This window comes from Mercenaria mercenaria, chromosome 1, assembly GCF_021730395.1.
Source record: "Mercenaria mercenaria strain notata chromosome 1, MADL_Memer_1, whole genome shotgun sequence".
Lineage (NCBI taxonomy): Eukaryota > Metazoa > Mollusca > Bivalvia > Venerida > Veneridae > Mercenaria > Mercenaria mercenaria.
Window position 1 is genome coordinate 116,771,997 of NC_069361.1, and position 17,277 is coordinate 116,789,273.

A 17,277-nucleotide genomic window follows, 5' to 3' on the forward strand; every position below is an offset into this window, starting at 1 on the left:
AGAAATTAAAACGAACTGCTAGTTATATAAACCCTGTACAATACAAAACTATATAAAAATACCGAAACTTCAGCGACTTTTCAAAGTCCGCATGATTGATACAGTGCCATCAATAAGTTTGTAATGGGTAGTGTTTATTGAGTGTTTTTGTATAAATAGAATAACACTGTTTTCTGTTTGAGGGGTTGCAGCGGATGTATTCATTTGCATTTTACGTTTCATTACGTATAAGTTATACAGTTATAAATTATAATACAATATCCAAAAGGACAATAATGAATATTCATTCAAAATTGATGTATTGATGAAAATTCAGTAAAATATGTTTAATACACATTTTCTTACTAATTATGAAACTAAACAACTGCATATTGATAAATATTTACATGCCGTATGTTTTACACTATTATTGTTGTTTATGTATATTTAAAATAATATCATGGACTAGCTCTTAAACATTCAATATTAGAAATTATGAATTGTCATTTATCTCAATGTAAATTGCTTTTACACTTTATCATTTCTCATTTCTTTTGTGTTCAATAGATATGTTTTGTCTATGCATTATATGTTCATATAATTTCTTTATTATGATGTGAATTGTATGCTTCTCATCTTATGGTGGAATAAAAGATATATCTATCTATCTATCTATTATGTGTCAGATTTGCATAAAACCGACTGCTATTTATCTCTTGAGAGTACAGAGGTATAATTATATGTGACCTAAAACGTACCATTAGAAATTAAAACGAACTGCTAGTTATATAAACCCTGTACAATACAAAACTATATAAAAATACCGAAACTTCAGCGCAACTGGGGGGAGGGGGGGGGGGGGATTTAGAAAGCCCAAACTTCACAAAAAAATCCAAATTTTATCTAAAGTTCCATTTTAAAAATCAAGCCATGCTAAACCAGAACAAATGGAGACAAGAGTATAAATTTTATCTAAAGTTCCATTTTAAGAATCAAGCCATGCTAAACAACAACAAATGGAGACAAGAGTATAAATTTTATCTGAAGTTCCATTTCAAAAAGCAAGCCATGCTAAACCAGAACAAATGGAGACAAGAGTATAAATTTCATCTGAAGTTCCATTTCAACAACAAGCCTTGCTAAACCAGAACAAATGGAGACAAGAGTATAAATTTCATCTGAAGTTCCATTTCAACAACAAGCCTTGCTAAAACAGAACAAATGGAGACAAGAGTATAAATTTTATCTGAAGTTCCATTTCAACAACAAGCCTTGCTAAACCAGAACAAATGGAGACAAGAGTATAAATTTCATCTGAAGTTCCATTTTTTAAACAACAAGCCATGCTAAACCAGAACAAATGGAGACAAGAGTATAAATTTCATCTGAAGTTCCATTTCAACAACAAGCCATGCTAAACTAGAACAAATGCAGACAAGAGTATAAATTTCATCTGAAGGTCCATTTCAACGACAAGCCATGCTAAACCAGAACAAATGGAGACAAGAGTATAAATTTTACCTAAAGTTCCATTTCAACAAGCAAGCCATGCTAAACCAGAACAAATGGAGACAAGAGTATAAATTTTACCTGAAGTTCCATTTCAACAACAAGCCGTGCTAAACCAGAACAAATGGAGACAAGAGTATAAATTTTACCTGAAATTCAGTTTCAACAACAAGCCGTGCTAAACCAGAACAAATGGAGACAAGAGTATAAATTTTACCTGAAGTTCCATTTCAACAACAAGCCATGCTAAACCAGAACAAATGGAGACAAGAGTATAAATTTTATCTGAAGTTCCATTTCAACAACAAGCCATGCTAAACCAGAACAAATGGGACAAGAGTATAAATTTTATCTGAAGTTCCATTTCAACAACAAGCCATGCTAAACCAGAACAAATGGAGACAAGTGTATAAATTTTATCTGAAGTTTGTCACAATGGTGTCAGAAGTGGGATTGGTCGACCAGACACAGTAGCTATTCGAACATTATTAACACCCATTTAACTGCAGCAGTGACAGGAAAGGCCGTACCGGCGACAGTAACCATCAGAACAAATCAACACCCTTTACAATATTTACAAATTTATTTTCAAAAGATGATTATTAACAATGAATAGATGATATGAAAAGAAAAAAAAAACTGATTATAAGAAAGAAAAAAAAAGTTCAGTATCTCTAGATACAAAAGTTCTTATAGTTCCATTTTAATCTGACGTGACACAGTTCTTTAATTTAATTGTGAACTTTAAGTAGCACAAACAGTATATGACAACATATCTTCTAATCCAGTCCCTTTAAACCGTGAATACTTTGATTCCGTATTGGCTCCCTATGGTGGTAGGTGATTGCATCCCTGAGCTGACTTCAGAGGATAACAAAAATCAGCGTCTTTGCGGTTTACGGCACAACCATGGGACGTAAGCTCTGCGCTGGGAATATCACATCCAGGCGAGTGAAGACAAGTGAACCTCGGACATTGTACTTCCGGGTTATGACATCACCAGGAAAATCGTCTGGCGGAAGAAGCTAAAATATATAACATATGGTAAGCACCATAGCAAAACAAACAAGTCAGGGCATAAAACTGCTCCTTTGGGTACACCATACCTCCGTAGGTTCCCATAAATAATACGTGCTACTTATACAAAATATATGTGCTACTAAGTTCATACGTCACGTGATTAAAATACGTCACTAATTACTTCCATTATTACAAAAATTACTTACTTTAAAGACTTAAGTTAAAGTATGAAATGATATGAAAAGTATATGATGAAACATTATAGTAATGGAAATGATAAACTGCAGCCATTATTTACAACTACAAATTAACAAAATTCAATGTAAATCAAACGTTATATGATAGTTGGCATCCATATAATATCTAATGCCATACACTAAAATGGACATTGTATGTGTATGCAATAGACTGGCATACAATTTCAAATTACAATAATATATTACATACACAGTACTAGACTTGCCATATAGATTTATACATAACAATACAATGCAGTAATGGCGTTCCATAATTAACAAAATGTTTGACATATGTTTTTGAAACAGTGCTTTACAATTATCACGATACAAATTTCAGTATAAATCTAACATCTTCTATAAATGAAACATTTTAGATTCCTCTTTCTAAATAATTAACAAAAGTCTGAAAAATTAAATAAATTATCCTGACATACCGAAACTAGCCAAAATCATATTCCGAAAAGTAAATGTTACAGAATTCTGTAGAATGAACAAAAAATTTACCAAATAAAAATCGTAATGCAAAAATCATACAAAAATCTAACAAATAAATTTCTTACCTCGATCGAGCATAAATTTCTAGCAAGAAAATAATTCAGACATAGATTCGTCTATAATGTCGGAAGGTGGTGTGCGCAAGGCATATCTAGTCCAGTCTATTTTAAAGGGTTATGTCCCGCCAAATACTAAATTTCATGGGATTCACGGCTAAGCCGTGGACTCCGACTATTGTCATTTTCACGGGATTCACGATATAGCCGGGAAATCTGACTATTTTGGCGCGGATTGAAATTGACAATTTGAGGCCCATTATAGTGGTTTTGGGGATAAAAACATAAATTATTGAAGTTTATAAAATATCAACATTCTTATTACTGAACAGAATTTAATGAAATTTACATGGAAATTTAAGTTATGAAATACAAAAAAAAACATGAGAGGTATTTTATGCGTGAAATCTGACATTTACCTCAATAACTCAAAAATTTACAAAAAGATGATGCAATACCTGCATTTACACTACAGATAAGATAAGGCCCGTATGTCAATTTGTGACAAAGTTCCATTTCAACAACAAGCCATGCTAAACCAGAACAAATGGAGACAAGTGTATAAATTTTATCTGAAGTTCCATTTCAACAACAAGCCGTGCTAAACCAGAACAAATGGAGACAAGAGTATAAATTTTATGTGAAGGTCCATTTCAACAAGCAAGCCATGATAAACCAGAACAAATGGAGACAAGAGTATAAATTTTATCTGAAGTTCCATTTCAACAACAAGCCATGACAAACCAGAACAAATGGAGACAAGAGTATAAATTTTATCTGAAGTTCCATTTCAACAACAAGCCATGACAAACCAGAACAAATGGAGACAAGAGTATAAATTTTATCTGAAGTTCCATTTCAACAAGCAAGCCATGCTAAACCAGAAGAAATGGAGACAAGAGTATAAATTTTATCTGAAGTTCCATTTCAACAAGCAAGCCATGCTAAACCAGAACAAATGGAGACAAGAGTATAAATTTTATCTGAAGTTCCATTTCAACAAGCAAGCCATGCTAAACCAGAACAAATGGAGACAAGAGTATAAATTTTATCTGAAGTTCCATTTCAACAAGCAAGCCATGATAAACCAGAACACATGGAGACAAGAGTATAAATTTTATATGAAGTTCCATTTCAACAAGCAAGCCATGCTAAACCAGAACAAATGAAGACAAGAGTATTAATTTTATCTGAAGTTCCATTTCAACAAGCAAGCCATGCTAAACCAGAACAAATGGAGACAAGAGTATAAATTTTATCTGAAGTTCCATTTCAACAACAAGCCATGCTAAACCAGAACAAATGGAGACAAGAGTATAAATTTTATATGAAGTTCCATTTCAACAAGCAAGCCATGCTAAACCAGAACAAATGGAGACAAGAGTATAAATTTTATATGAAGTTCCATTTACAACAAGCACAACCATATGCTAAACCAGAACAAAAATGGAGACAAGAGTATAAATTTTATATGAAGTTCCATTTCAACAAGCAAGCCATGCTAAACCAGAACAAATGGAGACAAGAGTATAAATTTTATATGAAGTTCCATTTCAACAAGCAAGCCATGCTAAACCAGAACAAATGGAGACAAGAGTATAAATTTTATATGAAGTTCCATTTCAACAAGCAAGCCATGCTAAACCAGAACAAATGGAGACAAGAGTATAAATTTTATATGAAGTTCCATTTGAACAAGCAAGCCATGCTAAACCATGTAAGTAGAGACAAGATACGTTATATCTGAAGATCTATTCCACCAATCTAAAGAAACTAAATAACACATTGGATAGGAAGATGAAGGCTTTTTCTGAAGTTTATTTCCCCAAACAAGTTAGGCTAAACAAGAACAATTGATGGCAAAAGGAAGAGTTTTATCTCAAGAGTCATGTCACCAGTCAGATACGACTAAACCGGAACACAGTGATATGTAGGCACGATGCTTTGCTTTTTATGAAGTTTAATTTAACCAGTAATCCAATACAAAATGAACGTCATGATGCTGTGTGTTTTTGTCAATGAAGCCAGACTAAGCCAGAAAACAATGGAGACAATATGTTCTGCTCTTTCTGATATTTAATGTCTCTAATGAAGCCATGCAAAAACCAGAACAAAATGATGACAAGATGACATGTTTAAATTTGTCTTCTTCACTCATCAAGCATGCCTAAACCAGAACAAAATGGAGGTAAGGTAATGTGCTTTATATAAGGTTTCATTTCATTCATCAAGTCTGGTTTTACCAACTAAGCAAAATGGAGGCATGATGATTTGGTTGAGCTGAAGACCCTTTATACAAAATCAAGCTAAACTAGTCAATAACAGGGTGGGAAAAAAAAGACAAGACCTTGTCTTACAATCATACGTCAAGAATGAATACATTTGAAAACATGATAATGTGCTTTATTTTACGTTCCATTTGACTAATCCAAGCAGACTAATCCAGAATAAAGTAAAAGCAAAATGATGTGCACAATCTGAAGTTCTGTTTCACCATTCAAGCCGAGCTAAACCAGAAAAAATGGAAGCAAGACTATGTGCGTTATATAACTTTTTTTACCCATAAAGCATGACTTAACCGGACCAAAGTTGAAGCAATATCTGAACTTCTATTTCATATTTCACCAAGCATGCCAGGCAAAACCAGAAAAAAATGGGAGGCATTATGGCGTGTGTACTTTACGTTCCATTACATTAATAAACGTACGCTGAACCAAGACAATATGGAGGCAAGACAATGATGAGCTTAACATGAAGTTTAAATTTGCAAATCAAGCAGAGCTAAACCAGAATAAGACTACACTCTTTAAACAGCGTTTGGAACACAGTATCATTAATGAAGGAGATATGAAAATGTATTTAATAAAATAATCGACCGATGTGAGGGAAAGGAAAGCGTGACATGGTCAAGAGTTTGTTCTGAAGTTCCGTTTCACCAGCATAAACAAAAGCATAGTGGAAACCACATCATGCGCTCTATCTATATTTTAGTAAGCAGGACTAAACAAGAGCAAACTGTATTTATGGTGATATGCTTTTTCTGAAGTTTCATTTCGCCTACCAATCCAGAATAAACCAGAACGAAATTGAAGAAAGATGAAATGCTCTGTCTTAAGTTCCTTTCCACCTGTCAAGCCAGGCAAAGCAAGACCAAAACGCAGACAAGAGGCTTCACTTCATCTGAATCTATCAATGTAGGATGGCTGAACCGGAAGAAAGTGAAGACAAAATAATGTGTTATATCTAAATATCCATTTCGCCAATGAACCAAGGCTAACAAGTTCCATGGACAGCAAAATGATGTGCTTTATCGGAAGTTCAATTTCACACGCTAAGCAAGAACAATTGACAGCAAGATGATGTACTTTGGCTGAAGTTTCATTACACCAATCATGTCAGATGTTTTATCTATCTGAAGTCCTATTTCATTAATCAAAACGTGCAACTTGGCCGAAAATGGACAAAAGACGATGTGCTTGATTTGAAGCTTAGTTGCACTAGAATGAAATAGGGGCAAGAAGATGTTCTTTATCTAAATTTTCATTTCATTTATCAAATATGGCTAAACCAGCGTTGTATCTAACGTTTCAATTTCAACAATCAAGCATGGCAAAAGAAAAACGTGTTATCTGAAGATCCGTTTCACCAGACAGTCAGGCTTCACAGGATCAAACTGGATGCATGAAGATTTTCTTTAACTGCAGTTCTTTTTCACCAGTCAGTCATGACAAGACTTAATAAAAATGGAGGCAAGGTGATGTACTGTATCTGAAGTTTCATTTCACCAGTCAAGCAAGACAAAACAAGAGGTTGCGTGTTTTATCTGAAGCTTCATTTCGCCAATCGAACATGGTTTAACCGGAACAAAATGGATGTATGACGTTCTGTTTATCTCAAGCCCTATCAGTCATGAATACATAAAAACAAAATAAAGACAAGACAATGCCCTTAGATTTGTTCTGAATTTTCTTTCAACTAGACAAGCATGGCTAAACTAGAGCAAAACAGAGACAAGACGATGTCATTAGTTTTAAGTTCCATTCCACCAAATAAACGAGACTTTACTAGAACACCTGGTGAGTGCTTTAAATGGAGTTTCAAGGCTAAACAAGGTGTTGTGTTTCATCTCAAGTTGCGTGATACCAATCGACAGTGGATAAACTAGAATAAAACAGAGACACGATGGTATGCTTTATCTGAGGTTAAAGCATGGCTGAATCAGAACAAAATTGAGGCAAACTGATGTGTACTCCACTTCACTCCACATTGACTTCATCAAAGTATGCGAAACCGGAACAAAATGTAGGCACGAGTTATGCTTTTTTTCTGAAGATATATTTCTCTAATCAAGTTGAAGGCATGGTAATGTGTTTTATTAGAACTTTCCTTTCACCAAAAAATGTCGGACTAAACCAGCAGAATGGGAGGCATGATCATATACTTTATTTGAAGGTCCATTTCGTTAATCAAGATATACTGAACCAAAACAAAATGGAAGCAAAACGACGTGCCGTGATTTGTCTGAAGTTTAATTTAAGCGGAACAAAATGGAGACAACCTATTATCCGTTATCTGAAATAGAAAAAGTGGAAAATCACAAAGTGTTTTATTGATGGACGGAAGTGGAAATACAAGCCACCGTCCACGCCCTCTAGCCCCGGTTTGAGCAGAACTCGACATTGATACATGTATACGAGGCTTCATTTCATCCATCAAACAGGGCTTAACCAGAACAAAAGCTTGTATGATGGTACGTTTTGCGAAGTTCCGTTCCTCCAATCAACTAGTCCTAACCAAAACAAAATGGAGACCATCTGAAATTTAATTTTTACAATCACACACTTCTCAGTAAACACCCCCCCCCCCCCCCCCCCCCCAAAAAAAAACCCAAAAAGAAACCAAGGCAAAATGATAAGTTTTTATCTGAAGTTCTGTTCCATGAATCAAACAAGACTAATTCAGAACAAAACCGAAGAAAATTGATGTGCTCTGTCTGAAGCTCCAACTCACCCATCGAGTCAGGCAAGACAAGGCTAAATTCATCAGAAGTTCCATTTTATCAATTTAACAGGGCTTAATCAGAAAGAAAATGAAGTAAAATAATTTGCTTTATCTGAAGTTTCATTTTACCAGTCAAGCATTGCATGAACACATGATGTTGTCCAACAATCGAGAACAAAATTGAGACACCATGATGTTGCACGCGAGACAGTGTATTATTGCTGACCAGTCTTACCGCGCAGGGTGAGCTCCCGACTGCATTTTGAAGTCGCTGGTCCTGCGTTACCAGTCATTTTGGTTATGCATTAAATTTAATTCATCATTTATGATATAAACATGTTAAATGGATGTATAATTGATATCATGAAATTGGTAATAATTGGTAATTGATAACGTACTGGAAATAATGTCTTTTTTCCGAGTCACATTATTCTTTACTTGCTATTTGCGCATGGTTTTACGTAGTAAATGAGAAAAGTGCTTAGAAAATGAATAGTAACGAGTATTCCGAAATGTCGGGAGCACATCTTGCTCTGTATGTCGTCCTTGACACTTATTTCTAAATACAGTCCAACTTACTTGAGAGACCACGTCTATTAAGAGACCATTTGCATTAAGAGATCGCTTTTTCAGTTCCTTTTAATGTTCTTTAAGGACAAATTATGTTGTATTCAGAGACCAATTTTGCTCTTCGCTTGGGTGGTCTCTAAATGCAAGTTGTACTTTTAGAAATAAGTATTCGACTTGTTTTCTTCAACTGTGGCTATGAAACTCTCTACAAACAGAAGATCATAACAGCAGCGGATTTTCTCATTGAACAACTGCAGATCTCTCGTACAAACGTTAAAGTCAATCGTTCGTTAGACAGTTTCAAGCTTGTAAGGTAATACTATAATAATATCGTAGCTAAGGGAGAGACACGCAGGTTTAATGTCAGTATATAACGTTAGCGTAGGGAAATGAATCATTAAATTTATATTTAAATACAAAACTTTCAAATTTCACGCTACACTTAAGCAGAAACTTGACTTGCAACTTTTAGTCACGTGATCCGATTGCTGAAGCGATCAATAAACGCTCGATCACTGGGAAGAACGCGCAAGTTTCGCCATTTTCGTCTGCAGGATAAATTATTATATTGATTATCAATATAATTAAATCAATTAAGTGAGTTATGTTGGATGTTTAAAGCTTGATAAAATAAATTCATTCTTACCTATTACATAAGGACATAGCATCTTTTTATTTCCGGTGAAAGTCACGTGACAAAATGGCTGGCGGATTCGGGGCAGCTTCGTTGCCCCTTATTTCTTCGATAGCTCTGTTGGCAGGGGCTGTGCTAGTTATTCTCGGATTCGCAGCGCCATTCTGGGCTAATGATGGCGTTCATTATGTCGGACTTTGGAGGTACGGACGCTGTATAAACCCCGAAAGTAAAGACTGTTATATATACGATCAGCCAAGCTTAATGCATATTCCAAGTGAGTATGATTTTATTTTCATGTTGAAAGTTTTATTCATGATATTGTGTGATGTAAGGTGATGCAAATGATATACAATGTCATACACATTTTAATTCTGGTATTCGGCGACAGCTACGCAATAACATTTCCTTAATAGGCAGATAGCAGATTGTATGTTCTCCACGACGATTGATAAAAAGACATTCTACCTGAAATCATTTGTTCTCCACCACAGATTCATTTGGGGAAATTGACAGTTATTTGCGGAGAACAGGTTAATACTGGTACAGACTCCAGAAACTCTGGTTAGGTTAACTGCCCGCCGTTATATAGTTAAAAACGGTCATTAATGCAAAATAAACAAATAAACATCACTTAACTTATGATTTTCAAACCTTGAACAAAGCTGCATCACTTATGATTTAAGAAATATGCATACTCGTACTTGCATTTGGACAGAACTGAGCTGGCTCTTTTCCAATACATTTATTTTGTCTTTAAAAAATGATTGGATACAAGTCCTGTCTTGATATTATTAGCAGAATATTAGTTGATGTAGGACTATAAACGTATGTTGTGTTGAAGTGTTGATATTACTAGCAGCCTTCTCAGAAGTATCCAAACATGTGTTGTCTTAAAAAATCAGATGACATATCTTCACGTACATCCGTAGCTTTTAAAGAACATTGTAGACCAGACATTTTGTTAACTAGTGGCAAAGGTAAATGCACTTTTATGAATAACATTCATTATCTTTCTTAATTAGTTTACGACATTAATGACATTTCGTAACTAAAATATGACCGTGTTTTGCTTAAAGTTCACGCGATGCATCTTTAATGAAGAAATACTTTCTCCAAACAGGTAAATTCACTATCATATATTTTAATGAAGTTTCATCTTCAGTGATTCACATGATAAATTCACAAGGTAACCGCCCAATCTAACATTTTATGAATGATTAGCTTTAAGGTTAAGAGAGAAATTACTGCTGCCTACTCGCGTGAAAACTGACTGAACATAATTTATTCACGAACAGATTGAGTGATATTCAATATTGTGTGTAGGAGCACAGCAAATACAGTAACTATAAAAAATATTTGCTTAAAAAACATTAAAACAAATATGTCTTTCAAATTTGAAGAGTGCGATTTCAGTGCGCAGGGATGGGACTGACTCGGTACGATTTTGAATCTGTACGAACTCAACCGTTCAGGCCAGCAGTCAAGCGTTCGATTCGCCCATAGATTATAGACATTGTCTGAAGCTATAATATTTATTGATTCAGAATAAATTGGCATAAAATATTGTTGTACGCCTAAATAAGCAGTCAAACGTGTTATACTTGGGGGGAACTAAGCATTAAAAACACGAATAATAAAAGATTGTAGATAATCAACTCCCGTTTAATCTAAATATCTCTTGATAACCTCGTGATCGTTATAATGCATATTCTAAGCATAAAAAGTTTGATCTTTCAATGTTGACAACATATATCAAGGATTTGTTTTATAAACAACTTCTTCAACAACACATATATCTCTCTTGTATATGTACGGACCAAATAACTTACCTTCTTGTGACTTAAGAGGTTAAAAATGGTCTATGATAGTCACTGAAGTAGCTATAAAGTCACAACCGATAATCAGATAACCTTTCATTCTTCAGATATGATGCAAATTTGTATCCTAGGGACAAAATATTCACTGTTCTCACCATCCTTGAACTACGTTACAATACAAATAGGAAATATAATACATTTAAGGGACGAAAAACAAATTGACAGCTACATTATTGAAGATGAAATAGACCATAATGTGGTAACTGTGGGGTGCACGTTTGTAAGAGAGAAAAACACCGTAATCATAAAAGGTAAAATTGATTTTGGCAAAATAGTAAAGCTGTATATATCACGCAGTTTTGAGCAAATTATATATGTGTGAACTATATTTAAAGTTCGTCGTCTTATCAGCAACGTTAGACAAAATTTTATAACAAAGTGAACGGTACGCATCAAAGGCGCAATTATTTGCACAAAGACTGAACTGTGTCTTTTTGATTTCGAGATAGATTATTTATTGAAATTTGAATAACTTGATGCAAAGATGTATGGAAATATCAATATATCATGCAGAAAATCATGATTTACATGTCATGAAATACTAAATTTACCATATTAGGTTGCATCTGAAGAATATGCACAAATTTGCCCGTTTAAAACAGATCAGGTTGTGAAGAAAGTTCAAACAATCTCAGTCACACAACCCTGGAAACAAGAGGAGTTTATACTGTAGCAGTGTGTATATAATGTATATAATTAGTCTATGATATCGATTGTCCGATTAGCTCAGTTGGTAGAGCATCTGACTTGCAAGCAGAAGGTCGCAGGTTCGAGTCCTGTATCGGACTGCACATTGGTGCCGTGAGTGTGGTGACTAGCCTTGGAATCCTAGAGCTAGGGTGAAGCAATGGCTGGGTTAGTCAAAAAGGAATCTGAGTTATGTCTTTGAAAAAAAGGAGGGAGGAATGTAGCAGTGTGTATATAATGTATATAATTAGTCTATGATATCGATTGTCCGATTAGCTAAGTTGGTAGAGCATCTGACTTGCAAGCAGAAGGTCGCAGGTTCGAGTCCTGTAAAGGGCTCCGCTCCTATTACAATACCTAACGAAGAAGTTTGAACTCGGGCTCTTTCGGACGAGCGACCAACACATTAAATTAACAAGTTCCCTCTCTTCCATATTATGATGCAATGGCAACTTCAAGCCAACCTCAATGTTTCTGATGCATCAGTGCATATCTGTGTGCATCCTTTCGTTTTGTTGACACTAAACTGAAATAAAATATTAATGGCGGGCGAATCTGCTATAAATGTAACAGTTATACCAAAAATATGTTGTCTGAAAACATGTAGTAATTACAGCCTGCATAAATTTACATAAAAATGTTACTTAGGCAGATCTGTTCGTTGATACGCGAAATAGTCTGACAAATATAAACACATAACATATACTGGAATAACAGTATTGTTTCGGTACATCGACAATTTTTTGGACATAAATATGGCGACTGGTGGTTGAAGACCCGACGTACCCTACCGGCCATTGTCTAAAGCAAAGGCGGTGACCTTGATAGTACCAAGGACCTTCCGCAAGTCAACTGCATGACTTCCTACCATGAAATAATTCTACATCCCTTTGCAGGCCGCAGCCGCGGGTGAGAAGCAAAGTGATTCGGTCAGAGACCTTTAATGATCGATTGCCTAATTTAGTAAACCAAGAATATCTTTCATATTATTGTCATATTTTGGAATGAGCTAATATGCTAATAATAAATAGTTTGACTAAGCCTGGTGCATTTTGATAAGAACACCTTGGTTTATGTGGTTATTGTACACTGTCAGTTTTCGCAGTTTTATGTAATTTTAAGGGCCACAACACCAGAAAGACTCGGGAGAGTCTAGCTGGTTATCAAACTTTGCCGAGATATTATGCTTATTAACATTGTGGCCAAATTCGGTGAATGATTGGATAAGAAGTTATCAAGTTACAGAGTTCGCAGTTTTGACTTATTCAATGGTCTTAACTCCATTCATTGGAACAATCCGAATTGTTACAGAGTTGCTGTTCATAAACCATGTGACCAAGTTTAGTGAACAGTGGTTTAGGACTTCTTAGAGAGCGGACCATGTCAATGTTCGCAGTTTAAAGAGCCATAACTCCAGAGCTACTCAGACAGTCCTGTTGGTTATCAAATCTGGCCGAAACAAAATGCCCATAAACATTGGTTAGCATTGCTTAAAAACTGCTGAGTTAGAGAGCGGTCAGGTTGAGTGGACACCGCTTGCCCCCTCATCGTTCCCATAATACATCCCGTTTCACTGGCTTATAAAAGAAAGGTATGAAAGTAGCCGAAAATGGCGGATAAGGATGTATATGACGTCACTTGCAAAAATAAGTCAATAGATACATTTTGTACGCCATTTTATCTTAAGTAACCAAGGAAAAATGTGGATGTCATAAATGAATTGCACTAAGTAATATCAAGACCGTGTTTAGGCATTTGGTATTGTATCGAACGTATATTTTCAATCAGTTTCTTGTATTCTCAAATCGAAAGTGCTTTTAGTTTAATTCTGAATGGAAATACAATGATATACCCTCTGTATTAAAAACAGGTATTAATCCATTGCTTCTACTTTTCCAGCATGGCTGCATATTACCCGAGCCCTGGAATGCTGTGCGGTGGTCTTCGTGTCATTACCGCTGGTGATACTTCCGGTATACATGTATGTGGCACTGGGAATGTACTACCGCTGCATGATGGGAACCATGTGTGTTTTATGTCTTCTTTCAAGTAAGTTTTTGTACAATATATAAATAACACATGGCAGTGAGGGTGTTATGGCTATTGTCAGCAGAACACCCGAGCCGATAGGCGCGGGTGTTAATACATTTTGAGGGTTGACAATAACAACCTCAATGACATGTGTAATTTATTTTATTATAGGCCTACCGAAGCAACGAAAACAAATAAAATATTAATAGCAACTGAAATTTTATACTGCAACAAACAAAAAAATTTTTATAACCGTTATAACAACGCGGATGATGAAAAGTCTGAAACTTGTTGAAATACACCCATTGAGTGCGATGCGCAAAGGACACTTCTGCGCAGGTGTTATTAAAATTACTACCCGGGGATTATTCGAAAACGCGGATCGGCGTGAGAAACATTAAAATTAGTATATTTTGAGAGATAGGGACTTTGCATAGGTGTTTAACATGAGGTATAATACTACAAAACTATTTTGATCAACCGTTGCAACTTTTTTTTGCTAAACGTTGACCTTACAACAGTGTGTAAAAACATGTATTCTATTCCAAAGTTCTTAATAGATCTGATTTCACCAGTTTCTGGTGGCTTAGTAGAGTATTCATTCGGATCAGGTATGTCTAAATTTGAGTTCTCGGCAACAAAGTCGACTTCCAGTCACTTACTCCCAAGTAGTTTCTCAATGATTTTAACCTGATTTTATCTTTTCAGCTGCAACGGGCATTGCGGGTGTGATTGTTTACGGCATAAATGTGAATGACAACGGCTGGGATGTCGCTTGGAGTTTGATTTGTGTTGTCGTCGGTTGCGCATGCATTTTCATCGGGTTCTTGGTGCTGCTTGTTTCAATGATTTCTAAGCGTCCAGCAGGAATCACAGAACCCTATTACCCAACAACGATCTATGTAGACCCAAAGAAGAACAAACTCTACACAATAAGACTTGAAGAAGAGGATGACTGATTTTATATTGTAATCTGAAGGGAACTTTTGTCCCCATGTTGCTTGTCCTAAAAGGATCTCACAATTTTAAACTCATAGAAGATTTCTTACAAGGCAGATGCTTACCAATGGCAATTCTTATTAGCATATTTCGCACACACTTGGCACGTGGCTTATAAAAACTGTTCAGAAGTAAACTTATCAAGTTATGAAATCACACTTTAAAGTAAACATTTTTGACCTCATGGAACAATGGCAAAAGCTATCATCAATATCATCATCTTCAGTAATCGCCTCACTCTAGAAGAGTATACTCGCGATTTGATTAAATACTGTATATTTTGTTATCTATTAATTTCATATCGCTTTAGCAATGCTCAGATCTAATATTGCTTAAATGCAAAGCTGCATTTTCAGTTAGCAGGTGTCTCCCTCTTCACCGCATAGCATGTTTTCGATTTTTGGATATAAACTTTATGAAAGAAACTAGTTTAGTGCTGTATAATATAGCGACATTTTTGTAGGTGATTTTTATAGCTGATACAGGAACTCTACCTTGTAAATTAAATTAGATATGCTTTTTTATACTTGCCAATATATATTTGTCTGTTGATATTTTTATATACGATTTTATATAAATGAGACAATGTTAATGTACGCGTTATTTTATGTGGTCCTTATCTATGGGAGACAACTCTTTTAATCCGTGACAACAGCTCACGAAATTTTGTTTTGCTCTTGCATGACCAGGAATGCTCAAATACTACAACTACTCTAGTTTTACACCACTTACTTATGAATAAATTTCTTATCGCTCGATTTCTAGCTGTTAAAAAGAATGTATAATAACTTGCATCAAATATACATTGCTATGTGAATAGCTATATTTTTTCAAAAGAAAATGTCCTTATTTCTATGGATAATCAAAAATTTAGAAATATTAACTTCTTAGATTACATTATACCCTAGCAATAAACGAGAATAAGCCTGGTAAACAGTCACAGATATTGCACTACTCGTCCGTTTACAACATACGGTATGTTCATGTATCCAGTACCCACTTATTGTGCCTCCCTTAGGAGGAGGAGGCGTATATTGTTTTGCAGATCGGTCTGTCAGTCCGTAGACCAATCGGTTTCCGGATGATAACTCAAGAACGCTTGGGTCTAGGATCATGAAAGTTGATAGGGAGATTGGTCATGACCGGCAAATGACCCCTATTGATTTTGAGATCATTAGGTCAAAGGTCAAGGTCACAGTGACCTGGAACAGTTAAACGGTTTCCGGATGAAAACTAAAGAACGCTTAGGCCTAGGATCATGAAAGTTGATTGGAAGGTTGAGTATGACCAGCAGATGACCCCTATTGATTCTGAGGTCAGTAGGTCAAGGTCACAGTGACCTGGAACAGCTAAATCGTTTCCGGACAATACCTCAAGAATGTTTGGGCCTAGGATTATGAAAGTTGATAGGGAGGTTGATCATGACCAGCAGTTTACCCCTGTTGATTTTGAGGTCAGTAGGTCAAAGTCACAGTGACCCAGATCCGGATGATAACTAAGGAATGCTTGGGCCTAGGTTCATGAAAGTTGATAGGGAGGTTGGACATGACCAGCAGATGACCACTATTGATTTTTAGGTCAGTAGGTCAAAGTTCAAGGTCAAAGTGACCAGTAACAGTTAAACCGTTTCTGGACGATAACTTGAGAACGCTTGGGCCTATGATCACGAAACTTAATATGGAGGTTGATCATGACCAGCAGATGATCTCTATTGCTTTTGTGTCAGTAGGCCAAAGGTCAAGGCCACAGTGAACCAGAACAGTGCCAAATAACTAGCTAAGATCACATTTGATACGGAGGTCACTTATGACTGGTAAATGACCCAAAATTATTGATTTACTGATTTGAGGTCATTTTGTCAAACGTCCAGTGCACAGTGACCAAATAATTCCTGTTCCTTGTGCAGTTACTGAATGAATCAAGGGGGGCATTTCGTGTTCTACGAGCTCTTGTTTATAAATGTCACTCTTAGATTTGCTCAAAGACAAAGAAAGATAACAAAAGCTGTTTGTAAAACACAATTTATGAACATGTGACTGGCTAGTTTTCAGCATAAACTTTGCTGAACCTTTAACCAAAACACCCGTAATACAACCATCAAGGCATAATCTACCGATCACAGGCAATCATCCTTTGTAGTTTTACTGCAGATGTTTACATACTGATCACAACCGTGT

General features: G+C 35.6%; 1 protein-coding gene and 1 non-coding gene across 2 annotated transcripts; both read left to right on the plus strand.

Annotated features, from left to right (window-relative positions):
* Positions 1-9,332: 9,332 nt before the first annotated feature.
* On the plus strand, positions 9,333-15,692 carry LOC123526001 (uncharacterized). The gene is made up of 3 exons (XM_045305126.2): positions 9,333-9,780; positions 13,970-14,119; positions 14,810-15,692. Exons 1-3 carry the CDS (start codon positions 9,570-9,572, stop codon positions 15,058-15,060), a joined length of 612 nt encoding a protein of 203 aa, XP_045161061.1. The 5' UTR covers positions 9,333-9,569; the 3' UTR covers positions 15,061-15,692.
* On the plus strand, positions 12,099-12,171 carry Trnaa-ugc (transfer RNA alanine (anticodon UGC)). Its single transcript has one exon. It is a non-coding gene; the product is annotated as a tRNA-Ala (tRNA).
* Positions 15,693-17,277: the final 1,585 nt, after the last annotated feature.